At 49.1% G+C, this 26,383-nt stretch overlaps 3 protein-coding genes across 4 annotated transcripts in view; 1 reads left to right on the forward strand and 2 right to left on the reverse strand.

Moving 5' to 3' along the window:
- Positions 1-151: 151 nt before the first annotated feature.
- Positions 152-3,224, reverse strand: TOMM22 (translocase of outer mitochondrial membrane 22). The gene is made up of 4 exons (XM_090043023.1): positions 3,063-3,224; positions 2,848-2,966; positions 2,583-2,700; positions 152-879 (listed from the first exon to the last, which is right to left on the reverse strand). The coding sequence occupies exons 1-4, from the start codon at positions 3,165-3,167 to the stop codon at positions 805-807; spliced, it is 417 nt and encodes a 138-aa protein (XP_089899149.1). The 5' UTR covers positions 3,168-3,224; the 3' UTR covers positions 152-804.
- A 1,310-nt stretch (positions 3,225-4,534) lies between these two features.
- On the reverse strand, positions 4,535-10,482 carry CBY1 (chibby 1, beta catenin antagonist). Of its 2 annotated transcripts, none has more exons than XM_090043028.1 (5): positions 10,229-10,361; positions 9,520-9,613; positions 8,119-8,224; positions 7,922-8,037; positions 4,535-5,505 (listed from the first exon to the last, which is right to left on the reverse strand). In XM_090043028.1, exons 2-5 carry the CDS (start codon positions 9,595-9,597, stop codon positions 5,425-5,427), a joined length of 381 nt encoding a protein of 126 aa, XP_089899154.1. In that variant the 5' UTR covers positions 9,598-9,613; positions 10,229-10,361; the 3' UTR covers positions 4,535-5,424. The 2 variants fall into 2 exon arrangements, with proteins under 2 accessions (XP_089899154.1, XP_089899153.1); XM_090043027.1 differs by lacking the exon at positions 10,229-10,361 and adding an exon at positions 10,420-10,482 and having other exon boundaries at positions 4,684-5,505.
- A 177-nt stretch (positions 10,483-10,659) lies between these two features.
- Positions 10,660-26,383, forward strand: part of FAM227A (family with sequence similarity 227 member A) — a 34,960-nt gene continuing 19,236 nt past the window's right edge. Inside the window, exons 1-7 of the mRNA XM_090043022.1 lie at positions 10,660-10,954; positions 18,096-18,238; positions 19,434-19,519; positions 20,018-20,108; positions 21,241-21,344; positions 23,844-23,990; positions 26,280-26,381. Of these exons, the coding sequence (XP_089899148.1) occupies positions 18,124-18,238; positions 19,434-19,519; positions 20,018-20,108; positions 21,241-21,344; positions 23,844-23,990; positions 26,280-26,381 (645 nt within the window). The 5' untranslated portion in view covers positions 10,660-10,954; positions 18,096-18,123. The remainder of the gene's footprint in view (positions 10,955-18,095; positions 18,239-19,433; positions 19,520-20,017; positions 20,109-21,240; positions 21,345-23,843; positions 23,991-26,279; positions 26,382-26,383) is intronic.

Genomic DNA, 26,383 nt, shown 5'->3' on the forward strand with positions numbered 1-26,383 from the left:
CACCATTCAGTCATCTCTGGTACCTCACCTGTCAAAACTTATCTTCATATAGGAACTGTACCAAGACCGCATACATCAAGCAGGAGGTTAACTCCAGCAACTAGAGGACACAAAAAGAATTTGCCTCCTGTAAGGGGGATTACAAAAACCACAGTGTTTAGGCTGAATTTTATTTAATATTCAATACAAAAAAAATTATGCGGCTGACTTCTGAAGTGTAGCTTTATGATGCAAAATAGAATCAGCACAGATGCAATCCTCAACTGAGTCTGCTACCCTACTTCTTCCCCAAACTAAAAAACCACAGTGAAAATGTTTGCAAGCAAGACTTACATAACTTTCCCCATAGGGCACAGATGTTTATGCCACCCTTCCTCATCCACTCCGCCACTGAGAAATTCACTCTTGCTTCTTTTTCTCATAGATCTCTCCTAACCTTGCTTTAGCCAGGAGAAAAATACAGGATTTTCTTTTGATTGCAGAAGACACTGGATAAAAGTGGCCAGAGCCTGATTTGTGCCCCAGGGTGGTTTCCCTAGAAGCAAGGAGTCCAGAAGAGGAGCTCCTCTATTAAAGTCTTTGTAAAAGGTCATGCCATACAGATTAGAGGAAAGATTCATGATTTCTGCAGGGGAAGGTATGGACAGATGCATCAAAAAAGGTCCAGAGAGGGGTCTTTACCCCAGTGTGGGGAGGTCAGTGTCCCCCTCCTCCCAAAAAAGTGCCCTGGCTGGACAACTCAACAGTTCAAATGTAATTTCAAGGTTTTCCAATATGATACGGATCCAAGGCAGCTCCTGAAAGTTAAATCTTTCCAGAAAGTGGAGGCAGAGCCCCTGGCATTCCTCCGGACAGTCCTGTGTTAGGCCCTAGGAGTATCTGCAAGAAACAACAGTAAGTTAAGAAGCTATTCATATTAATAAGGCTAAAAAACTCCAGAGGCACACCATTCTATTCTCACAGACAGATGATTAAGAATGAGGCTTACTCCACTGAGTGCTTTAGTCTAGGGGCCAGCAACCTATGTCCTGCCAGCTAGATCCAGCCTGCAAAGCCCAGATACTGGTGGCATTTCAGCAGGGAGATTCTGCTGTCTTTAGTAGTGGCTGGGTTGTGTGTGCATCTGCAGTGATTCAGCACTAGAGAGGAGCAGTAGCAGCCATGGTCATAGTAGAAGCACCAGTCTGCCTTGGACTGAGCTGCATGATTTTGTCCCACAGGTTGGCCAAGTTTGCTGACCGCTGCTCTAGCATTGTCCCATTCTACAGAGGTGGGAGTGCAGTGTGCACACACTTGCACATCATTTTTCAATACCATTTTCTTTGTTGCAGTAGCCAACTCTATTATTTATTCAAATGTGTCAAGCAGAAAGATGCCCCAAAACTTTTGAGATCCTTGATTAAGAATATGTCCTGGTGCCTATATCAAATATATCATGCTAATAGTGCAGAACAAACTTTTTTTTGTAATAAAAAGGTTGAGATTTCTGGTTCTTACAGCTACAGAGGGAATCTTCCAACTAAGCCAAGTGTAAACCAATGTCATATCTGCCTGAGTCTGCAGCCAGCCTATAATAGGGTATTACAGTGATTAACTCCTTGCCCCTAGTAATCCTACTGAAGCATCTGGTACAAAACCCACTAACAGCATGCCAGTGTCAGCATTAATTGACTGCACTAGCAAAGGAAACAAGGTGGGAGATGCACCAGAGAAGAAAATGCAGGAAAAACTAAGTTTAGTTACTACAAAGTGGTTGTGCTTTCCTTTTAATCTATGACAATTTTCCTATTGATGTCACTAGGATTTCAGGTACTGATTGAAAAATCAAGTCATCCTGAATTTATCTCCTGGCCTACAGACCATAATCAAATACAAAACCAGGCCAGTTTACTTCTTCATAACATGTCTGGCATTCTTAGTATAATGGCAATGGGGTACAGAGAATCCCAGGCACTGAATGAATGCACGAGATTCATGCTTCTTCCCAAGTCCCATTGGCATCTGCTACCTGCCAAGTTATTTTCTCCCATGGTCACACTGGTAGGAACTGTGGGTGTTTTTGCCCTCCTCTGTAGTCGGGAGGGGGGGGGTTGTAGACCTCCCCCAGAATCTTTTGAGCCTATATTGACATTTTATAGATGCAGACCATTGGCTGCTGTGGTTCTTCTGCTTCACGTGTGGCAGGTGAGGTTGTCATGTCTGTGCTGTGTCAAAGAACCATAGAAAATGAGAGCTGGAAGGGACCTCAGGAGGACATCTAGTTCAAGCCCTTGCTCAAAGCACAACCAGCCCCAGGTCTCTCATCCCAGCCAAGATTTCGTCTATCTAGGTCTTAAAAAGCCTGTTGTTACAGTGCTCTGCTCCCCTGAGAAAGTTTTTCCTAATATCTACCCTAAATGTCTTACCTGCAACTTGACCTGACAGTCTTAGCATATAGATTCTGGGTGGGGATGATCCTGCCTTGGTCAGGGGGCTGAACTAGATATGACCTCTGCAGGCCCCTTCCCATCCAGTTCCTTTAGGATTGCTCTATAAAGAGAACAGGAACATGCCCCAGGGTGGGGGGCTCCTGTGTGCCTCACCTGTCGTTGCTGCAGCTGCTGCTGCTGCTCCATTTGCAGTTTCTCAGTCTCAAATACAACGGGGAGTACCAGGATCATGAAGGATGTGGTGCCAATCCATAGTGCCGCCCGAGAGAATCTGCAGGACACGGGCATGCACAGACACACACAACAGTAACAATCACTGGTTCGCTTCTCTCCTGCCCCGGCAGTGAGAAGGAGGGAGTTCAGGACTGGGGGACGAGGGGACAGGAGAGCCCCGCCCTGCCACCGGCCGGCCCCTCACCTGTACATCTTCTCGGCCACAGAGAGGGAGAGCTGGAAGGTGGCGCCGGCCGCGGCGCGCACGCGGTCCGGGAACATCTCGGTCAGGCCCCACAGGCGCTCGCTCAGCGTCTCGTCCAGCTGCGGGTGGCGGCAGCAGCTCAGTCCCGCCCGAGCAGCCCCTTCGCCCTCCGCCTCCCCTCCCCCCGCAGCACGTGGCGGCCCCGGCCCCCGCACCTCGTCGTCGTCGTCGTCGTCCAACTCCTCTTCCAGCTCTCCAGCCTTGCCCGCGCTGCCCTTGGGTAGCAGGTCCTCGGGGCTCAGGGATACAGCGGCCGCCATGACGGAAAGACCGGGGGCCGAGGACAGAGCAGGGAAAGGCCAGCGCCGGAAGCGGAAGGGCAGGCGAGGTGCGGCGAGCGGGAGAGCGGCACCGGAAGGAGGGGGTGGGCTCCCCGCGTGAGCGCCCCCGGCGGCCTGGAGGGGGCTGCTGCCCGACGACCCCGGGCTTGTGACCTCTACTCCGGGCTCTGCTGCCCCATCCTGTGTATATGTACACACGCATACACATTTACACGCACATGTACATATACACGCATATATACACGTGCATACACACATTTACATAGCCTCATCACTTCTGTGTGTTCAGCTGAATTGTTCTATAATAAAGTATGCCAAGGCAAAAAATCTTTTTCCCTTTGGCATGAAGTTGTAGCATTTTTGCAGGAAACTGCTTCAAACAGAACCACTGAATCATTCCTGGACACCACTCAGTTATATTAGGTGTCAGAGCTGTCCAAACCATCTCACTAGAGGAACTGTGCTGAGACAGCACACACGAAACAGGACACTGGAGAGCACAATATACCACCCCCCCACCAAACCCCAAACAGGAGGTTGACACCAGTAACTAGAAGACGACATCCGTGGGTGCATATGGGTAAAAGCTTCCCCTACAGATACACAAACAAGAGGACAATCTAGCTAGCATAGCAGAAGTAGGCTAGATATCAGGAAGCGCTACTTCACGGTCAGGGCGGCTAGGATCTGGAACCAACTTCCAAGAGAAGTGGTGCTATCACCTACTCTGGGAGGTTTTTAAGAGGAGGTTGGATGAACATCTTGCTGGGGTTGTTTGACCCCAGTATTATTTCCTGCCATGGCAGGGGGTCGGACTAGATGATCTACTCAGGTCCCTTCCGACCCTAGAAACTATGAAACTATAAGTAGGCAAGGCTGGCAGCCAGTGGGGGCATGGGCAAGCAGTGTGTGTGTTGTACCCTCCAGTTCCTGGAGTTAACTCCACGTTTGGGGTAGGGGTGTGTGTGTGTGCATGTGTAGCACCAATGCAGGAGAAAAAAACTAGCTCTTTCCCCACCTGCTTATCTCCTGTGCTGCAGCCGGTGGCCAGAGCTGCAGCCTAGTCCAGGAAGCGCAGAGCACTTCTCAGTGATACGGAGGTAAATGCTGTTGTGGGGGGTAGCACACTGTAATGAGACTCAGGACAGAGTTTATGTTTGGTTTAGCTAGGAATGATCCTGCCTCTGGCGAGCAGTTGGACTAGATGAACTCTGGAAGTCCTTCCCGTCCCCACTTCTGGCTGATACTCTGTGTTCCCCCAACTCTGCCCCTCAGCCTGTATCACTGCACTGAATCACTTCAAGTCTCTGTGACCACTTCCCTCTCCCACATTTGGTCCATCCCGCATACTCAAATCCTCAGTGCTTCAGAGATGATTCTGATTTCTCACTGCACATTTGCTCAGGATCCAGCACAAGGGGAACCTAACCTAAGCAGAGACTTTCATGTGCCACCATAATATTTAATGTACTTCTGCAGTAAGATTCCTGCCTCCACAAGAACGGAACAGAAACAGCAGCATGATTTGGTTTAGTTTGACTTTATAAAAACATACAAAACACTCAAGAGAACAAACAAGGCCAGGAGCCTGCCTACCAACAGCAGAAGGCAGAGCTAATGTCTTTAGAAAAATAATAAATATCTGAAATGAAAAGATAGCTTTAAAAATGCTCCCCTACTTCCTGATTTTCAGAACTGAAGTCAGGGGTGGAATCAACAAGGAGGTCATGAGACTGAAGGTAACAGTAAGGGGGCTCGAACAGAAGTTGTAGACCATGCTTGGCATGTATATGAAGAGATTTTCCTTACCATTCACTCACATACACCAAAGAAATTTTGTTTTTTCAGGCAAACCAGAGCATTGCTAATTGCCTCTACTGCCTGCACTGTGCCACAAGTGAAAGGTCTTTGTACTGAGTAAAGTGGTTTGGGCAAAACTGGTTTTTGCTCATAACAGAACATGCACCAAGGCAGCTTATCAAGAGCACTGAGACAGCAGTTATACAGAAGCTCTATGGGGAAGCAGAGTAGATGACTTCTGACAGTCTTGGAGGCCCCACTAACATTTCAAGCCTTGGAATTTGTTTGCCCATCCTGTGGAATGACACACTGCTCTGTGACGCTAAGACAGTGAAGTCAGACCAACCATGCTTGGATCTAGCTCTGTGAGCCCTAGACACTTCAAACCAGATTTCCTTGCTCTCCCATCCCCTAACGCCCGTCTCCCTTACTGTGTTCACTTCCTCCTCCTGCTGTGATTCTTCAGTTCCTCCAGCTCCTTCTCCATCAGATGGGATTCTGCTGTGGTCTCAGAGAGCTACAACCAAGCAAAAAGTGTAAGAATGGTCCCTGCTTTCCCAAGGTGTTGCATCTTTGCATAGCTAGCATTAGAGCAAGGAAAGTACCATCTGACTTAGGGCTGTCCAACTCATTTGGCTCTGTAAGCCACATCCAGCCCACAGACCATGTATTTGATGCCCTTAAACTGACCCTTATGTATGGAGTGCCTTTCACCAAGCAGGGTAACAAAGGACTCTACAGTCAGTGCAAGTAGAGATCTATCACCTACCCACTGCAGAAATGTTGCCAACACTTTTGGGGTGAAACAGCAGCCATGTCTGCAACATGCTATGCAAGACTCTAGAACAGAAGTGGGTAAAATGGCAGATCTGGCTGGCAGTCAGACTCCATTTCCCAGCAGCCCTTGCCTGCCTCACTGTAGCCAGTTTCCATGGAGACCCCAGCAGCAGTGGGGCTGTGACAGTGCGGGCCGGGTTTCCATGGAGACCAGTCCCAGCAGTGCTGACAGGGCATGTGGCTAGGCAGGGAGCTGTTCCGGGGCTGGGATCTTGTGGCAGTGACAGTGTGATCCGGTACTGGGGCAGAGCCACAATCCTCTGCCTGCATGCCCCTGCTTGGAGCAGCTCCCTGCCCAGCCACGCACCCTGCCAGCACTGCTATGGCTGGTCACCATGGAAACCCTGGTGCTGTCATGGCTCACTGCTGCTGGGGTCTCCCACAGGCTGGACTTTTCCTGCCCCTGCTCTAGAAGTAGCAAGGAACTTTTCCAATGGGTACTTTGAATTCCATAACACACACTGTCCAAAGACCTCAGAGACATTAACAAATAAGCTGTTACCTATATAAGGAGAAATAGCATTCCCATTTTACCGACAGAGAAACTGAAACACAGGTGGTTGGTTCACCAAGTTGTCCAGGTGACTCAGAAAGCTTATTCAGGGAAGCTGTGAACCCTGGGTTTAGCTGTATTTCCGTTTGTAAAGAGCTTTTGCCTCCATTCTTATGAAGATCAAACACAAGAGGAGTGTAGTTACATTAGCTACCATGAAGGCCTCAAGGAGCCTATGATTTCTGGTGACCACAATTGGCCAGTGCTTTGGTTTCACTGATGGTACAGAGACCAGTTGCGGAAAAATCAAATCTCAGAAAAGCAGAAATACATTAACAGGAGGGTAAATACTCTGGGTTGTATACAGACATTCAATTTCTACCGGGAGAACTGCCTTCCTCTCAGCAGAAACCAAAAGTGTACAAACATTCACACTTTGTCTCCCATGGCAGGAGAAAAATAAGTTAACTCTAACCAGAAGGAAATTGGTCCTAAGAGAGTTTGTCCCAGATGAATTAATGTCTGTACACTTGCTTTTTTCCCAGCTTAACTCCTCCTGGGGAACAGGAGGATTAGAGCCAATGGAAAGGCTCCTATGCCTTCCCTGAGACTGGGGTCACCTCAATCTGGAGAAGGTGCAGCAGGCAGCTGCTCCAGCCCTTCCCATGGACCAGCAGCCACTAGCTGCTCCCTGTCAGGTTTTCACACTCTGGGGACTCCAATGTGAAAAGTGAGCTAGGTGCTTTGTTCTGGGCTGGGAGCTTTGCTCCATGGCTTCCCTCCCCTCCAGACCAGACAGGAGAAAGGAGCAGCAGCTACTACTTCCCCCTTCTTCTCCAAGCTGGGCAGTCCCATGTCCGAGGAATGGTTTTGGGTACTTTGCTACACTTCTCCTCTCCACTTCTAGACTAGTCCAGGAGAGGAAGGGAACACAGATGCAGACCCAAGTAGTCACTACTGTTCCCTGCCTTGTCCCCAAACTCAGCATTGCCTGACCTGAGGATGGGGTTGGATGCTTTGGCTCAGTGCTCTCTCTGCTGTACTCCTAGAGACAAAGTCAACAATGAAGGAGATTGTTTTCTGTCTGCTTCCCAGACTGCAGTTTGGGGCAGGTGCAGGTAGTCTTCCCTGCTGCTCCACTCAAGCAAGGTATGTGGGGTAGGGGGGGGAAGCAGGGAGGCACAATCTGGATGTCTATACACTTCCTCTCCCATAAAGATTTCTACCTGTGGACATTTTCAGAAATTTCCACCAGCAGAAATGAATACCTGTTTGTAGGCTCTGTCTTCCTACATCATCCAGGTGCTTGGGTAGGGAGGGGGCAGCGGGGGGTGAGGAGCAGCTCCTTTCCATTACGGTGTTCACAATTTTTCAGCTCTTCTGTTGAAAGGACCTTCTCTCTGGGAGAGTCAGTGTTCATGCTCATGATCACTCTAGTGCTTAGTTTCTCTCATACCAGGGTAGAGAAGAAAGGCTTACTCTCAAAGGGAGCAGGGTACACAGGCTGGTGCCTGCCTTTTCTCCCAGAGCTCTTCACTTTGTTTCAAGAGCATTTCTGATTGCTACAGGGAGATGAATGTCAGTAAGCCCTCCCCATCCTCACCATGTCCAATAGGATGTCCACCTTCAGTCGCAGGAGATTGTTCTCTTCTTCCAGCTGCTGGTTCCGTTTGCGCAGGCGCTGTGTTTCTCTGTGATCTCCGCTGCTGCCTCCCGATTCTAGGAGAGAGGGCCAACATTGTGGTCATGAAGTTACTCCTGGACCACTTCAAAACTATAGCAGCAGGAGCTTCTCCCCACCTGCTATCCACTGGCCATTTTCAAACTTCAGGCTCTGCCCAGCCAGGTTCATGGTGGGAATGCCATAGTCCAAGCCCAGCTCTATCTCACGAGTCGATCGGTCCAGCTGTGAAAGAAAAGACAACTTTGGCTTGAAGGATTTCCCATTTTTCGTCTCCCTCACTCCCCTTGCAGCCTTAGTTTTCTTAAAGTGACAGGTTTTATTGTGGAGGGTGCCAGACTAATAATTCCGAAGTCTGAAATCTCAATTTTTACCACCACCTAAACTGCTGCAGCCCCAGTTTCTCCCTTTGTCCTAGTCTACACTAACATTTTGGTAGCAGAACATCAGTTCTTGCAGGCAAAACTTGGTGCAAGTTCACCCCCAAAGCTCCCCTGTGGTGGCAGAACTGTCCTCTCTGCTGGCAGAGTTAAGTCACACCTGCTGAATTAAGTAAAGCTTTCTCACCATCCAGCAGGTAGCCAAGTGAGTGCACATGATCTTGGACCTTAAGACAATTACTGCAATCCATTCAACACTGCTGGAAGTGCACAGGTCTTCACATGCTCTGGCAATGTGGTGGCTGCTGTCAGCTGCCAGACTTTCTGGCAGCAGAGGCAGATGTGTAGATAAGCTCTCTCTCACACAGACACACTTCAGTCCTGAAAAGGCCACCTCTAGGTACAGAAAAGGAGTTCATTGTCCATGAGCCATTCTGTCTCTGCTGCCAGTGTTAATGAAAGCACCTGTCCCAATGGGGTCTAGATTAAGAGCATGTTAGAAATTTCAAGTACCATGACTCTGGAAAACAAATGAGGTGAGGCATAATACCACTTATTTGACCTGAGACATAACATTTGACTTTCAGTGTCCAGTTGCCGGTAAGTATAGATGCCCGAACCATAACAGGAGAGAAACAATAAAGGTGCCACCCTGTCCCACCTTTCACCTAACTTCAGGCTTACATGGCTAACTACCTCTCTATGTAGGGAAGACATAAGGTGGTGGTTCTCAACCTTTTTAGACTTGAGCCTCCCATCAGAAAATGCCAGCTCTGAGCTTTCAACTGTTTCTTGACTACAGAAAAATAATAAGAGCATTTTTTTCCATTGCAGGGAACTCAGAGAGCCCACACCAGATCAGAATGAGCTTTGACCCTGTAGATTCCTACTTGAAATCTCTGGGTTTATCTTGTGATCCAGGTGTAGGTGTTTGCACACCCAACAGTGCTCATACTGAACAATGCAACACTTAAAAGATCTCCCAGCACCCTGGATGAGAATTAGTGGTGTAAGAGAAGAGGCAAGGGGTCTAACGCTTCTTCCACAATGATGACATTAACTTGACTCAGGCGAGTCAGCCTCTTGGTACCAACCAGCCAGGAGGCAACAGGAAAGACAGCCTGGAGCCTCAGCACTCACCGAGTGCAGGTTGGAAAGTGAGGCTGATTTCCGGGGGGGCGTCTTCTTCGGACTGAAAGTATTCCCAAAGAGGGGCATGGTGGCCACCTGTTCCCTGGACAGGGAGGGAAGAGAAGTCACAGTGAGCTCCCCACTCTGAGCACAGTCCCCCTGCCCCCTCCCCCAGGCCCTTAGCACAGCCCCCCACTTGGAGCACTGAGCCACCACTTGCCCCTAGCACAGTTCCTATCCCTGCACAGCCCCCTGCCCCACTCCCTGCAGAGAAGGCAGGGGGTGGGGGCTGGGCTGGGAGTGTGGGGAGGAGACTACACTAGGGGTGGCTTGGATTTTCCTGAGAGTGAGTGCGGGCAGACAGAGGCCAGGGCTCATTAGCGGTGGCCAGGTGGAGGGCAGGGCAGGGTGACACCTCAGACAGGCTGGCTGGGAGGTGTGGACCGTGGTAGGCAGCAGCCTGCTGTCCCGGGAGGGGCCCTGAGGCAGCACCTGCCCCTTCCCACAGCGCGAAGTCGAGATCAGGGGCTTTCAACCAGAGCCCTGCCCGCGCTCCCCTGCCTCTGGGCTCCCACACGCCCCAGGCAGGCAGTGGCGCCCCCTCCTGAGCCCAGTGGCTTCCTCTAGTCCAGCTCTGTCAGCCTCAGCCCCCGTGCAGGTGGTACACCCCAAAGCAGGCAGCTTCGCGCAATGGTACCGCCCGACCCAGCAGCAATACCCAGCTGAGAAGCACTGTGGGTGCGGGGCCTGGCGGCGCAATATGCCCTCCAGCTGACAGGGGAGTTGGGGGGTGCGGAGCCACCCGCGGCTTGTGGTAGGAGCGGGGCTCGGGCGCTATAGGCACTGGCCCTTTAAATCGAGAACGAGGCTGATATGTTCGGGATTCCCCCGGGTCCTGCCAGGCCTCACCAGTGCCCAACGCTGCAACCGTCCTCCACGCCAGCGCAGATCTGCGCAGGCGCAGTTACTTCGATTCCTTGAAACGCCAAGGAAGACAGCAGCTAGGGAGCAGACTGTACCATCTCGAGGGAGTCGGCTAGGATCCTACCACTGTGCAGGGGGAGTGCTGGAAACGGGGGAGGTCAAAGTAATTTTATATTCAAACAGACATTCAAATCTGCTTTCGCCCAACGGGGCTCCTGTCGAATGGGGCGGCTCGTGTGTATCGCGATAGGCATCGCTATCAGATGCGATTCCCTCCCCCCACGTTCCAGCTTAGTAACAACTGGAACGGCTGAGAAAGGGACAGTTTTTAAGAGATCCGGGGGGGGGGATATGCTTAGCATGTTGGTCAGCTCCGTCCTCGTTCTAATGATTTACCATTTGGTTAATCCCCCCCCCCGTCTAATGAGAGCGGCCACTCTTGCCCCAACCCGAACAGTGTGGCAAATGGTTCGCTCCGCTCGGTTGCCATGGGCACAGAGAGACGCCACGCGACGGGCAGGTATGGAGCCTGTCTGCAGACTCGCCACCGGAGAGTGGGTAGGGGCGGGGGTGCGCGCGCAGCTTGGGTCTCGTCCCCGTGGGGGCCTCTCGCGTGGGTAGCGGAGGTGTCATGCGAGCTCCGTGAGCATCACGTCATGGGCACACGCGACGCGGGAGGGAGCGCTGCTGAGTCGTTCCCAGAGCCCCGAGAGACGTGACCTTTATTGCCTGGGGGCTGCGCTGGCCCACGCATCAAACCGGTGGCACGCAATAAAATGGCAAATGAGCCATAGAGGAAGTTGACTGTGGAACTTCTCCAGGGCTGGCTGGTGTCAGGCCCTGGGTTTGAACGTGTGGTCTGCACCCACTCCCCTGCCTAGGTATGTTGGCCCCTGCAGCATCAAGGGACCGGCTTCCTGATGTGAGGGGTCTTTAAACCACATGGGTACATTAACACCTTAAGGCACCCATGTGGGATCTACATCCTCGGAGGGTTTTAAGACTCAGGTAGGCAAAGCCTTGGCTAGGATGATCCAGTTGGGGATGGTCCTGCTTTGAGCAGGGGGTTGGACTACACCAGCATTTCTGAACCCCTAGGTCACAAGAATATATGAAAGGGTCAGAAACAAACTTTAAGAATGGATCAGCAAAATGGATTCTCCTTTAAAGGAGAAAAATGTGGGAAACTGTGGCTTTTCCCTTTTCCCCTACCCCCCACACTGAGGGGCTTGTTAACCAATAGCTCAAAATAGATGGGTATAGATGGCTATACCTTGTACAGGAAAGATCAAGTAGATAAAAGGGGCGGGGGTGTAGCTCTCTACGTCAAGGAAAGCTACGCATCCCTGCAAGCCAATGTTGGCATCCAGTGTAGGCAACTGGAGACCCGCTGGGTTAAACTCCATGGGGAACACGGGACAGGGGACACAACGGTGGGAGTCTACTACAGACCTCCCACCCAAAATCAAGAGCTTGACCAGGAGTTCGCCGGGGAACTGGCTGAGGCTGCACACTCCAGGGCCATGATTGTCATGGGTAACTTCAATTACCCGGACATCCCGTGGGAGGATCATTCAGCTAAATCCGAGCAGTCGGAAAGCTTCCTATCGTGTGTGGATGACCTCTATCTGACTCAAGAAGTCTATGGGCCAACAAGAGGTAAAGCACTGCTCAACCTGGTACTGGTTACTGGGGATGACCTAATCAGTGACCTAGTGATCGATGGAAAGCTGGGTGACAGCGACCATGAGCTGATCACCTTCACCATCCGCCGTAAAGCTGGCAAATCAGTCAGCAACACGGAAGTCCTTGACTTCAGGAAAGCTGACTTTGACAAGCTCAGAAGGCTTGTCAGTGAGGCCCTAAGGAACCATGACCCGAGGGGGAGGGGAGCTCAGGAAGAGTGGTTGCTCCTCAAGGGGGCGATCCTCAATGCACAAGCTAAGTCTATTTCATCTCAGGAAAGGCAGCAAGAGGGCACAGCAGCCCCCCTGGCTCTCCAGGGATCTAGCAGACTTCCTGAAGCTAAGAAGAAAGGCCTACAAAGGATGGGGATGGGATTCATCTCCAAGGAGGAATATTCTGCACTGGTCCGGTCCTGCAGGGAGCAAACCAGGAAAGCCAAGGCTGCAACTGAACTCCAGCTAGCTTTGAGCATCAAGGACAATAAAAAATCCTTTTCCAGGTATGTGGGGAACCAAAGGAAAAGTAAGGGCACCATTGGACCCCTGCTGAACCAGACAGGACAACTGACGCCCAGGAAAAAGCCAGCCTATTAAATGGGTACTTTGTGTCGTTCTTTCATCAATCCCATGCCCACTACAGCACAGGGAGGTATGGGTGAGAGAGTTCCCCTGCCCTCCATCAATGCTGACCTCGTAAAGGAACACCTAGAGAGGCTGGATACCTTCAAGTCAGCTGGCCCTGACAATCTACACCCCAGGGTACTCGAGGAGCTGGTACTCGAGATCCTCTGGCATGGATCTTTGAGAACTCCTGGCGCTCTGGTGTACTGCCCAAAGACTGAAAGAAGGCCAGTGTGGTGCCTATCTTCAAGAAAGGGAGGAAAACAGATCTGGCAAGCTATAGGCCCATCAGCCTGACTTCTATCCCAGGGAAGATCTTAGAAGAGTTTATTAAAGAAGCCATTCTTAATGGACTGGCCGATGCCAACATTCTAAGGGATAGCCAGCACGGGTTTGTTGCGGGTAGGTCTTGCTTGACCAATCTCATTTCCTTCTATGACCAGGTGACCTATCACCTGGACAGGGGAGAAGAGATTTATGTCATATATCTTGACTTCAAAAAAGCCTTCGATCTGGTATCCCATGATCATCTCTTGGCAAAACTAGCCAGGTGTGGCCTTGAGTCCACCACGATCCGCTGGCTGGGAAATTGGCTCCGTGGTCGGACCCAGAGGGTAGTAATTGATGGAAGTCAATCGTCATGGTGCCCTGTGACCAGTGGGGTCCCTCAAGGCTCTGTCCTTGGACCCCTATTGTTCAACATCGTCATTAATGATGTGGACATTGGAGCCAGAAGCGGACTGGCCAAGTTTGCCGATGACACCAAACTTTGGGGCAAAGCATCCACACCTGAAGACAGGAGGGCAATCCAGGCTTACCAGGACAGGCTCAGCAAATGGGCAGACGAGAACCTGATGGTGTTTAACATGGAAAAATGCAAGCTTCTCCACCTTGGGAGGAAAAACCTGTAGCACCCTTACAGGTTCGGCAGTGGTACGCTGGATAGTACTACAGAAGAGAGAGACTTGGGGGTCATCATTGACCACAAGATGAACATGAACCTGCAGTGCGATGCTGCGGCTAGTAAAGCGACCAAAACATTGGCTTGCATCCATAGATGCTTCTCGAGCAAATCCCGGGACGTCATTCTCCCCTTGTACTCGGCCGCAGCTGGAGTACTGCATCCAGTTTTGGGCCCCACAATTCAAAAAGAACATGGAGAAACTTGAGAGAGTCCAGAAAAGAGCCATGCGCATGATCAGAGGTCAGGAAAACAAACCTTACGACAACAGGCTGAGAGCTATGGGGCTCTTTAGCCTGGAAAAGCGCAGTCTCAGGGGTGATCTGATGGCCACCTATAAGTTTATTGGGGTGTTCACCAGGATCTGGGGCAACGTTTGTTCACCAGAGCGCCCCAAGGGATGATGAGGTCGAACGGTCATAAACTCCTGCAAGACTGTTTCAGGCTGGACATAAGGAAGAATTTCTTTACTGTCCGAGCCCCCAAGGTTTCAAATAGCCTGCTATTGGAGGTGGTTCAAGCACCTACATTGAACACCTTCAAGAATAAATTGAATGCTTATCTTGCTGGGATCCTATGACCCCAGCTGACTTCCTGCCCTTCGGGTGGGTGGCTGGACTCAATGATCTTCTGAGGTCCTTTTTAGCCCTAATGTCTATGAAATCTATGAAAACAAAGAGCAGGACCTTTGTAAGAGGGGGCAAGGCAAGACACCATGTTTATTGATTAAGTGCTTAGTACATACACATACCCTGATTTCTGTTCTGCGCTGGTATACATTATCATAGTTTCATAGTTAGTAGGGTTGGAAGGGACCTGAGCAGATCATCAAGTCCGACCCCCTGCCATGGCAGGAAAGAGTACTGGGGTCAAACGACACCAGCAAGGTGATTGTCTAGCCTTGTCTTAAAGACCCCCAGGGTAGGAGCCAGCACGCTTGGAAGTTGGTTCCAGATCCTAACCTCTCTGACAGTGAAGTAGCGCCTCCTGATGTCTAATCTGAATTTACCCTCTGCCAGTTTGTGACTGTTATTTCTAGTCACTCCTGGTAGTGCTTGGGGGAACAGAGACTCCCTCAATGCCTGCTGGTCCCCTCTGACTAGTTTGTAACAGGCCAGTAGACTTTCCTGTGTTAGACCTATCAGTCTCATCGGTGCTCGAGTCTACTTAGTGGCCAAACAAACTTTAAAAATGGATCAGAAAAATGGATTCTCCTTTAAAGGAGAAAAATGGGAAACCATGGCTGTTCCCATAAAGGCTGGTGGAGATCCAGCCTGCAAGGTCTGCTTGGGTCTCCCCTTGCCCCACACCCACCTCCTGCCCTACACACTGTGGGGCTGGGGTCTGGGGGTGATGGGAAGTGGGTCAGGAGTGAGGGGCACTGAGTCAGGACTAGCCATTGATGTTTACAAATGGGTCCCGGTACAAAAAAGGTAGAGAACCACTGGACTAGATGACGTCACGGGTGCAAACAGAAGAGGAGCTCCCTGTTACAGCTCATATAGCTTTGCAGGAAGTGCTCTGAGTTGCAGTGATCCTCCTGGACCAGGGCCATCCCTGGGGCGGCAGGGTGAATTGGGGTGACTGCCCCAAGCCCCGTATTTTGGGGGGACCCTGCGGAGCCAGATGGAGCGGCCGTGGCGAATCTGTGCTGCCGCTGGCTTCACATCCGGCTACTTGGCATGCCCCCCCGGAATCCACCGCCGGCTTCCTTGTGTCCGGAGGTGGGGTGCCACACAGGCTGATTTGCCCCAAGCCCCGCATCCTGCTCGGGTCGCCTCTGCCCTGGACCCAAACAGAAGTCAGGCCCTGGAGTTGAGGATTCCAGCTGTTTGCTGAAGATTGGTCTCTAGCACCACCACTCCCCCCTCCCGGCCCCCACAGTGTTTTCAGAATAGGGGGGAGGGAGCAGAGGAAGATTGTTCTTGGGGTTCTCCAGCTGGGTAGGGTGGTTGGGGGGCTCCAGTCCACCTGCTCCACCCAGCACCCATTGAAAAAACCCCAAACTCCACTCCCTTCCCTCCCACTTCTGTTCTGAAAACAGCAACACATTGGGAGCTCTGCAGACACAACTTGCAGAACACACTCCATTTTGGTCTGTGTTCATCTGAACCCTCATGCAATGGGTTCAGATTTTCATGGAATTGGACCCTTTTAAAGTGCTCTGCAGCCTTGCACTTCTGTTTGGTCATGACTGTAGACTGCTTTCGGGGGCCAGATCAGGCAAAAATTGTCACTTCTGTCTACGCTTCTGAAGTCCCTTCCAATCCTCATTGTCTATGATTGTATGACCATCTGGACTGGCCCAGCTTTTGGTTCTTCCCTCCTATCCCAAATCAAAGGGATCTTTGTTGATATCTTCATACAAGACCTTTTGCTAGGGTTGGTTGTTCATTTGCCAAAAGAAGGACTATGGGTTTTGCCTCCTATGCTAAAATGCAAACATAGCCAGAGAACTTAATGTCACCCTGGGCCTCAGTGTTTCTTTTACCTTGTATCTTGTATTTCCTGTTTATTATATTTTCCTGTGTGTAAAGTACTGCTGAATTATAATAAAGGGTTTGCCACAAAAATTATAAAAGTATAATAAGTACCTACAGCCAGAATGGCAGGGAAGGAATTGGTGGCATCCCAAAATAAGTCTCTGTAAGTCTCTTTGTTAAGTATTCTGGAAAGACCTGAGCTTACTGAGATCTCCTTCAGTATCATACAGTCTAGCTGTTTCTGTTGTTTATGGGAAGAATCATCTACAGAGAATACTCTCCCCTGGGCTACCCAAAAGTCCTGAGGTTTCCATATGAAGTAGGCTGTCTGTTGTATCTGTCAAAAAGAGAAATTTTAGTATGAACCCACTGTGAACAACTTTCAATGCTTCTCAAAGGGTGCTTGTTTTTAGAGGCAAAAAATAGTCAAATGATTAAAAAAATTGATCACAATTAGTTGCACGATTAAAAAAATTAGTTACAATTGAGATTTTAATCATACAGTTAAAAATTCAGAATTATGCAGGTACTTTGTGTGGGTGTGGGGAGTCTGTGTATGGAGGGGGAATTTGTGAAGGTGCGGGGGGTTGTGGGTCTGTTTGTGGGGTTTGGAGCCTGGGGAGGGGGGTAGCCTGCAAGGGGGTCTGAAGCCCAGGAAGAGGGGACCCCCTCATGCCCTGGTAGGATGCCCAATCTGAGCAGGGTCTCCACAGAGCTGCCCTTGGCCTGGATGTGCCTCCCTTCCCCGCCACTTCCTGCTGCAGCCATCCAGATTCTGCATTCTGCCTGGACCCACACAGAGACACCGTGGTGGAGCTGCCTGACACCCTTGGGCCCCATGGCTTGGGCTTGAGGCGGGTTGGGATTGCTAGAAGCTCTGGCAGAAGCCAGTTCTGGGTTCATGGGTCCTCACACATTCTTGGTCCAGGGCCCCAGGGAGCTGCAGCAATGGCGGCCCCGTGCCCTGAGCCCCTGTGGAGAGAGCTGCTGCCATCAGACAGGGGCGAGATTCCCGCAGAGCGACCTCCTGCAGCCCTTGGCCTGCACCATGTTGCACACCTGGCCCCAGCCCAGCATCACTGGAGCTTGTGCTGCACCCAGTGCCATCACAGCACCAGACAGAGCTGCTGCTCTCCCCCCTGTGCTGTCTAGGCTCCTGCCAGGACCTGCATGGAGCCACTGGACCCACTGGGTCCCAGCAGGAGCTTGTGCGGTACAGGGAGGAGGGCAATAGTTCTGCCCAGCTTGGTGGTGGTGGCAGCACTGAGCGCAGCTGATGTTCCAGCAGCACCAGGTTGGGGCTGGGCATGCGGCATGGTGGGGGCTGGGGGAGGTGGCTCTGCAGGAATCCCACCCCCACCCATCAGGTGCGTCTGCCTCTGTGGGGATGCGGGCCCACCACCACCACCACTCCCTGAGGGCCTGAACCAGGGATGCACAGGGACCCATGGGTCTGGAGGCAGTGGTGCCAGAGCTCCCAGGCGGTCCCAACCTAACCCAAGCCCAAGCCATGGGGCCTGAGGGTGCCAGGCAGCCCTGCCATGGCCCAGTGCCAGCTTCTCTGAACCCCTGGCGCTGCCAGACCAGCTGCTCAGGGCCCTGAATGGGGGTTGGGTGTGTGGGTGTGCTCCCCTCCTCCACCTTCCTGCTGTAGCTGCCTGGAGCCTGTGCCTGGGCTGCCATACGGCTCCTCTGCACTGCCACCGCTGCCCCAGAGGCAGCCCAGATGCAGCCATGACGACACTGGGGCAGGACAGCCCAAGCACAGGCTCCAGAACCACGTGTGTGATTAGCAGGTTAAAAAAATAACAAGATGTTAATTGGTTCTTTCCTTAACTGCACACATTAATGGTGATTAATTGATAACCCTAATTTTTAATGGAAATGCTTTGTCTATTTCCCCTTTGCTAGGAAATAGTTGGTATTTGGCACTGGAAAAATGGCTAACCACACTGCATCAGTGACCTCATTTGGAGAATTCCTGGGGATGTTGCCTTTCAAGCATGCAGAGGAGACTGACACCTGCCAGCAGGGCCTGGATGAAAAACCTTCAAATATCTTTTGCCAGTATAGTGAACAGCAGACACTAGATGATCACACACGTCTTTTCCTTGCTTACATAGACTGAGCTATAGACCAAGAAAAGTGCCTACCATCTGGTACATCTAGGCCTCTCTTACCACCCTTCTGCCCCTTTTGATTTGTGACAAAAACTGGAAAATGGGGAAAAAGCCTGACTTGATCAAAATCATTTGTGTCCTGCCTATGAATTCCTGGAACATTCCCTGAGATTTTGAAATAGACTGTGTGGTTTTTTAAAAAAAATCATGCAACATATATCCAATGTCTATATTTAATCCATGATTTTTAGTATCCACAAGGTGGATGAAGTGGAGTTCATAGGCTCATCTCTGGGCAGTGTTTTGTAAGTTTCCTTTGAGGATCAGGACTGAGAGATTGGAGAGAGAGTGGTTTCTTGTGAGACATGTGCCCCCACAGGTAGTTGGGTATTCTTGTCTTTGATAAATTTCCAGTGTGTGTTCATTGTGGTACGCAGTTGTTGTATGGTCTCTCCTATGTATTTTCCATCAGGGCATTTTGTGCATTGGATGAGCTATATTACATTTCTGGAGGTGCAGCTGTAAGATCTGGGAATCATTGGATGTATGACACATTATAACCTGCCTGACATCTGACTCCCCAGGTTACTTCTCCACTATTCATCCCCCTTCTCTCCCCTACCATCCAGCCTGTCTCTCACCCACTGATTCCTCAATCTCCATCTTCACTGACTGCCTATCTTGTATGCATACCAGCCCACCCTCTGGCTTTACTTTTCATTCCATCCAGGAAGAGCACACATCAACTGCTGAAACGTCCTTAGCCTGATGAAGGGTTTTTGAATCCGAAAGCTTGCTTAAAAATTGTTTTCCAACTACTTAAGTTGGTCTAACAAAAGATATCAGATTCACCCAAAGATCCTTGTCTGCCTATGTCCTTAAACCAACACGGCTACAACCTATACCCCTGTAAGGTGTTACTGGGGCTTTCCTGAAAGGTTTGGTGTATGGAGTTACTAGATAACAGGACAGGGTGATTGGGGAACAAGAGAGAACAAGATAAAAATAGAAAAGAAATACAAGGGAGGAAAAGTAAAGTAAGAGGAAAAAAAAGTATTAGAAATTTTGTGTAGTTTATTATGCTATTAATACATTCCAAAGAGGTTCCTTAACATACCTTTGTTCTTAGAGTGCCTCATTGGCAGCATGCAGGAAGTGAACAAGAAAATTGCTCGTTTTGAATTGGATTTGAAAAGATACCACAGTATTGGCCTGGTGAGTAGAGATCACTCAGCAAGGAAAAACATGGGCACAGAGGTGGCTCCTGACACAACATTAGGCAATTCATGATTCTATCAGGGTAGGTGCTTCAGAAATCATAGGATCCTGGTCCTTTTTGGGAGAATCCAGGTACTGGAAATTAATAATGTACTGTATTAAAGGTGGTAAAGAAATTAGTAGAATGATGCTGCAAAATTAGAGCAGTCTTGCAATTCCAGGTGGGGATGTAGTGAATATATTAATTGTGTGTTTTAGAGAGAAGAGAATGAAAGAACAATTGTAAGGAATAAAATACAAAATGGAACTGCAGAAAATTAAAAAACAGAGTTAATTGATTATAGAATTACATTGTTCGAAAACTTAGAAGATGGAAGCTCAAGTAGCTGGTGAAAGGGTCACAGAACCGTTTGTTCCTAAACTCCATAACTTTGAAAGGAATGAGGTCCTTTCACCCATCACCATATTTTGTTTGTGTTGTTGTTGTCGTTGAAGGTGCTCGAAGATTTGGAGTCATCAGAGCCACACTCAATACAGAAGAGCTTCAGAAGAGATAAAAGGCACTACCAGGCAGCCACGGACAGAGGCACACATATTTTATATGCACATAGTTTGGGCATCATTGCTGGGTAGATGAGTACATGTTAAGGAGCTCCAGATTAGAATATTTCCTGCCAGTTAATACTGGGTATACTCATATTTGCCTTCCCAGTGGAGTCTCAAATTAAAACATTTTCTGTTCGGATTATCCAGACTGGGGTATAAAACCCACCAATATCTTGAGCAGCACTCAGTATTGTCTTGCACTTGGGATATCAAAAAGACTAATTTGCCATACATTTGGAAGATTCTGAATGTACCAACAGTTCATCTCTGGGTTCTTGACTGGGACTTTGAAACAAAGTTTACTTTGCTTGCAGAGAATTCATCCCAAGTTTTGAGTCCATTGAATCTCTTGGAAAAGGTGTGGGGAATTTAGGTCCTGTTCTTCCAAATATTTATAGCCACGTTTAACTTGAAGCCCATGAAAAGTCCTATTAGGTTCACTGGGGCTGTTCAGGGACATAAGTGTTTGCAGATTTAAGACTACAGTGAATACCAGGTGGATATCTTGCTGGTGTGGACTCAAGCAGTAAAATTGAATAGAACATAACTAACCAGCAAATCTCACCAATTTGGTTTAAGAAGCCCTCAGAAACCTGGAATACAAATAAAGTGTGATTGTGCTACAAAGAGCAGAAGATTTTGATGGATTTATTTTTCAGTTGATGTTTGTGGCACACATCATTGCAGTAATTGAGCACCTTGATAGGGAAATAGTTGTTGGGGAGACTGAGGCAACGTGCATTCAGGTGCCCTGTCCCAGTTCACGCAGGTTACCATTTATAGAACTCAAATTTTCTAGTCACAAGACCATCCTTTCTTTAAGTTAAGGAAAGGTAATTTCCCCTAAACATAATATTTCTCATTTGATATATAACCATGATATCACCTTTGCTATTTTTACTTCTTTGAGATGATCCCATATTTAATATCTTGTAGTAGCGAGATACACTGTGTTCCTTTTCACCTCTGTGTTCCAAAGTCAGTTACAAGACATAATAGAACAGAAAAGGGGAGCAAGCTGCCTCATGTCCAGTTCAGCTGAAATGTTCTCTGGTTGTGTTGCTTTGGCATCAGTCCCTTAGTATTCCCATTCTTCTTTCTTCTTGCTATAGACAAAGACAGGAAGGAGTCTCAAGCCTTTGTACACAAATACAAGCATTCTGTACCTACGCTGGATGTTGACCTGCTGCCTCGAACCAAGGCCACCCATAAGAAGGTAAAATCACTTCTGTGAAGGTCCATATTGCAGGGCAAGAGGCAGAAGCTGATTCTCTTGACTGGTGGGATCAAAGAAACAGGTGATGTTTCTTTAAAGTATTTCTGGAATTGGTATACTGGAGTATAGGGATTATATGGTATCAGGTAACTGGCCTGTGGTCCACTGTCCCATCTTCGACCAAACTGGAGAAGACCATGTGTCCATTCATTGAACAGTGTTTTGTTTCATACTAGTTCCATAGGATGGCTGTAACTTATGCCGTGTAAATGGTTTTTTTATTCTACATTTTTCTATGTTTTAATTTTACAAGTCTGTCTTATGTCCTGTTGTAGGCCTGAGAAGATAAGGATGTCACCTAGGCTCTTCACCATTTTGGACCCTTCAGTCAGATCATTTCTAACTTTTCCTTTTCAGTCAACTAATCTCAGTTCTGGCTTGTCATGTATAAATCCTACCCTCTTGTCACTGTTGTTTCTGGCCTCTTTCCCAGAACCTGTTTCCAATAATGGCTCACTAATCACAGAGCCAAGAGGTTCAGGTTCTATATAACAGCCTGGATCTCCTCTTCCCCAAGTCTGTGAAAAGCAGGGGCATTCACACAGGTAAAAGAGACAGTGCCTAGCATTAAGACCACAGCATGCTTTACTTATTCCTTTCCTTTTGTTTTACCTTCTCCTGGGTGTCAGAGGGCAGGACCAGTGATTCTTAGCATTTCTCGAGCTATGATCTGACACTCAGCCATTTGCAACTAATCTACCAGGAGTGAAACTTTAGGTTCTTTTGCATGTTCTAGTGATGTCTGGGAGATACTATGATAATTGGCACAATACTTGGGACCTGATCTTACTGGCATAGAAGTAAATGGCAAAACTCCCATTGGGTACAGTAGGACAGAACTGTAAGAACTTTAAGGATGCGTCCAGATGAGCATGGGCGTGGGTGGGTGAGGGGTGGCAGGGGGCTTGGGGGTGGGTGGGGTTGGAGAGTGGGGGGGGGATGTTCCTGGGGCTGTGGGGAGGGTGAGGACCTGACACAGATCCCTGAGGCTTGCTAGTCCGGCTTTGCACCGGAGCAGGTCGCATGGCTTCGGGAGGTGCGCACAGGAGCTGCCACATGGGGCTGGGCCAGGTTCTCCCCCTCCCCCTGCAGTCACCATGGGCCCAGCCTGGCTGGGCTGCAGAGGAGGCCCAGGACCAGGCTGGGTCTGGCACGCAGTACCCGCATGCTGCACTGGGTCCTGCTACCACAAAAGCAGCTCGCCTGGCCAGCAAGAGCAGCCCCAGGGCTGGCAGGACCAGGCTGGGTTCAGCGCATGGTCCCCCCTCTGCTGTTATAAAAAATTAGTTATGGGCCATGGGCAGGGGGACTGGGGCCCTCCAGGGTGGAGCTGGGACCCTGGGGGGTATAGGGGCTGTGGCCCTCCAGGGGGCAGCTGGGACCCTGGGCAGTGGGGAGCATTCCATGTGCTGGGGGAGGGCCTGCACCCTGTGTGAGCCATGGTACCCACCCCTCCTGAGCAGCCCCCAACACAAGATCCCCTGCACCCACAGTGCTCCCAACAATTGCCTCACTCCTACCCACAAACCAACCCACATCCATCCAAATCCACCCACCCGCCTTCCCCCACACCTCTTCTCACCCCCTTTCTACAAACACCACATCCCCCCATCACACACCCATGATATATGAAGAAAACCAAAAGCACACATCAACATATATAGATATTTAGAATTTTTTTTTTATGATGGTAGGGGCACTGGTAGGTTTCCAAATTGCTTTAACATTGTAAATATACCAATAAAGCATTACCCAACTTCTCTCTCTCTCTCTAAATGAATTTGGGATGCTGCTGCAGCAGTCCAGCTGGCACAAGGGGTAGTGTCCCCAGGTATCAATTGGCTGGGCCCCAGAAGCTCCGGAGAGTGAGTAGCCCTGAGCTGCTTGCCAGGGCAGCTTTTTGTATGGATGGGGCCAGGACATGACAGCCTTTTATACTGCTGGGGACAGCACAGGTGCTGGGCCCGGGCTCTAGCTCCCCCTGGCTGCTGATCCAGGAGGAGCCAGGCAGGGTTATTTTGCCCCAAGCGGCACAGTTTGCTCCACACCAAAGTGCATGTCCAAGCATGTACACTGAGGCAAAAAGCCCCAGCTCAAATTTGCACTGCTTCTATTTGAGCTGTTGCACGCACACGTGCTTACATGTGTGGACATGCCCTAAACAAATCTACTTCATTGGAGACAATGGAAGAAAATGGGTTGGTGATGCTGCAGTTTTCTCCCACGCACACATGCATACTCTCTCACCCTCTCTCCCTGTTGGGGTCACTTGACCCACACATTCAGCACTGCAGCAGTAGGTTCACGGACCAGTTAACTCCAGAAGCTTAATGCTCAAAACAGAAAACACCAAACTAGAGGATTTGCTGAGATTCATTACAGTATCTGTTTTTCTGTTTGTACTGTTCCTTTCCCTTCTCTTGCTCTCTCTATCCACAGAGTATGTCAGAAAAGGACAAGCTGGTGGAACTGTATCAATACCCAGGGTATAATGAGCATGAACCAACAGCACTGCCTAATGAGACAAACCTGGCTGACATAGTGGAGAAAGTTGTGTGTGCCCAGAGAAAGCCAGCAAGTGGAAAGGTACCCTACTTACTCTCAGAGGGCAAGAATGTTTCCATGCCATGGGTGTAAATTCATACAGCTGAACATCTGAGTATATGTGCCTGATGGTTTTGTGGATGGATAGGTATACTTATATGTGTTGTGTGAATATTAGCATTTGTTTCTTATTTGTTTGTGAATATGACCATTTGGAGGGCTGTGCAAATAAGAGATTCAAAGGTTCTGTTGCCCTGTGGGGTCAGGCCAACTCTCAAGATCTCAATATTGCACTGTTAGACAGGAGGGTGTGACACAATTGCACATATACAAACACAAATCAATTAAGTGCATACACACACACACACACACACACACACACACACACACACTACCAACTCAGGCACATACATATCCAAACCAGCCTAGGCACATGCATTCTTATCACCAATTTAAGCACATACAGTATACACCCCAAAAGTTAGACAGAAATCAGTTGTCCATACCGGCACACTCAGTACACGTACACAGATCACTGATTCGTATATCATGCACACATGACATACATATATATATATATATATATATACACACACACACATATGTATATATATACACATATATACATACATATATATACACACACTCACCAGTTCACACACATATAGTCCACCTATACATACACACAGGTGAGTTCCTAACTGGGATGGTACAGTGTGTATGTGTGTGCTTGGGGTACCTGGGATACTTGGGGGAAGGTTGAGGTGAGAGAGAGAGTTAAAGTGTAGGGAGTGAAAGTTGCCAGAACCAGGATTAGAACTGGTGGACTAGAGAGAAGCTGGCTGAGGAATTGAGGCTTGGGTTTACTTAAGATTAAATGGCCCCAGGGTTACTCGAGGTCACTGGTGCAAGGGAAATTAAAAAAAAGCCTGATGGCAAGGAGGAGACAGCCAGGAAAGAAACTGAGACAGAAACCTGGTTGCTCAGGGGAAAAGGAAAAGGCAGTGGGGATAAGACAGTGGCAAAGAAACAGGGGGTTTGGAGGCAGAGAGTTGTTCAGGACAGGTGTTAGACGTGGCAGTGAGCCAGAAGCAGGAGAAGGAGAAACAAGACAAAAGTTAGAGGGGCGAGGAGCAGAGATTGGAGTAGGGCCAAACCATAGTAAAGCAAAACCCAACTTAGGGGTCCAAATAACAGTTTATTAAACAGACAACATTCTACACGGCCTCATGAAGTTATTGGTCCACATACACACACACGCAGACACACACACACGCAAGCACTCACAATGGCAGCAGGAGAAAGACTCAGTGGACGGGCTGGAGTCCAGGTAGGGAAGAGAAACAGAGTCCAAGTCCTTGGCTGAAGATGGGGTGGGAGGTGATAGTTACCTATCCAGGCTGGAAAGAGGTTTTTGTCCAGTAGGTGTTATCCAGAGGGGGGTCACCAGCAGGGCCTCTGGGTGGATAGGTGGTGTGGCATGGTGCTGGTCCAGATGGAGAGGGTATCCCAAGGAATCAGTCTTCACTACCCCTTTTATGGGGCAGACTACCTTTGATCTCCTATGGGGCGGGCCTGTCCAGGTAAGGTCAGTCCTGTTCCAGAGGGGTCCAGATGTTCTTACTGAGCATGTGCAGCCTGGCACAATGGTGGGTTGCCTCATCTTTTGTTTCTTGAATGCTGAGAGTGGTTCCAAGGGTTGGGTCATTGGTCCAGGTATTAGTGTTGATGGTTCCGTCATTCACAGGGAGCTATTTTTAGACTTACTCCCATTGTCTCTCAAGCACCCTCATTCATTCCCATTCATTCAGGAACCAAGTTACATAGGTGGGGTAGATGTGAGTAATGGGTTACACAACCGGGCTTGGGGACAGAATGGAGACTTCACAAACAAAATGGAAACTTGACATGTTTTATGCTAACTTACATATGTAGGCCTAAATCATATTGTATCAGTAAAACAGTAATATAGAACAGTAAAAATCAATATAAACATAATAATTATACAATATAAAGAAGGAGAAAAACAAAACAAATACAACTTGCTACCAAAATAAAATCCTGAAGCTTATCCTATGTCTTAGCGCACTTATAATTATCTATAGGGAATAGAGAAGGAGGGAAAAAGTCAGAAATGGCTGGGGAGGGGGAGGGAATGCATTTTAAAATAAATTTAAAAAATCAAAACTGGGGGTTTTGCTACAGTTCTTCAAGGAGTATTCCCCAGTGGAGAATGAGAAAACAAGGTGTGGAGTGGGTGAATGTCAGAGCAACTTGTCCCAAAAGTCTTTTTTTCCATCTGCTGGACTTACAGTTTCATTTTTTTGCCAGATTCGCTTTCCTCGAAAGAAGCTACAGATGTTCCTCACAGCTCCACTCTCCCAGGCTGTTCTGCTGGATAGCTTCTGGTGGTTCTTTCTCCAATTGTATCAGGT

Source organism: Crocodylus siamensis, chromosome 4 (genome assembly GCF_052110815.1).
Source record: "Crocodylus siamensis isolate JL-2025a chromosome 4, ASM5211081v1, whole genome shotgun sequence".
Lineage (NCBI taxonomy): Eukaryota > Metazoa > Chordata > Crocodylia > Crocodylidae > Crocodylus > Crocodylus siamensis.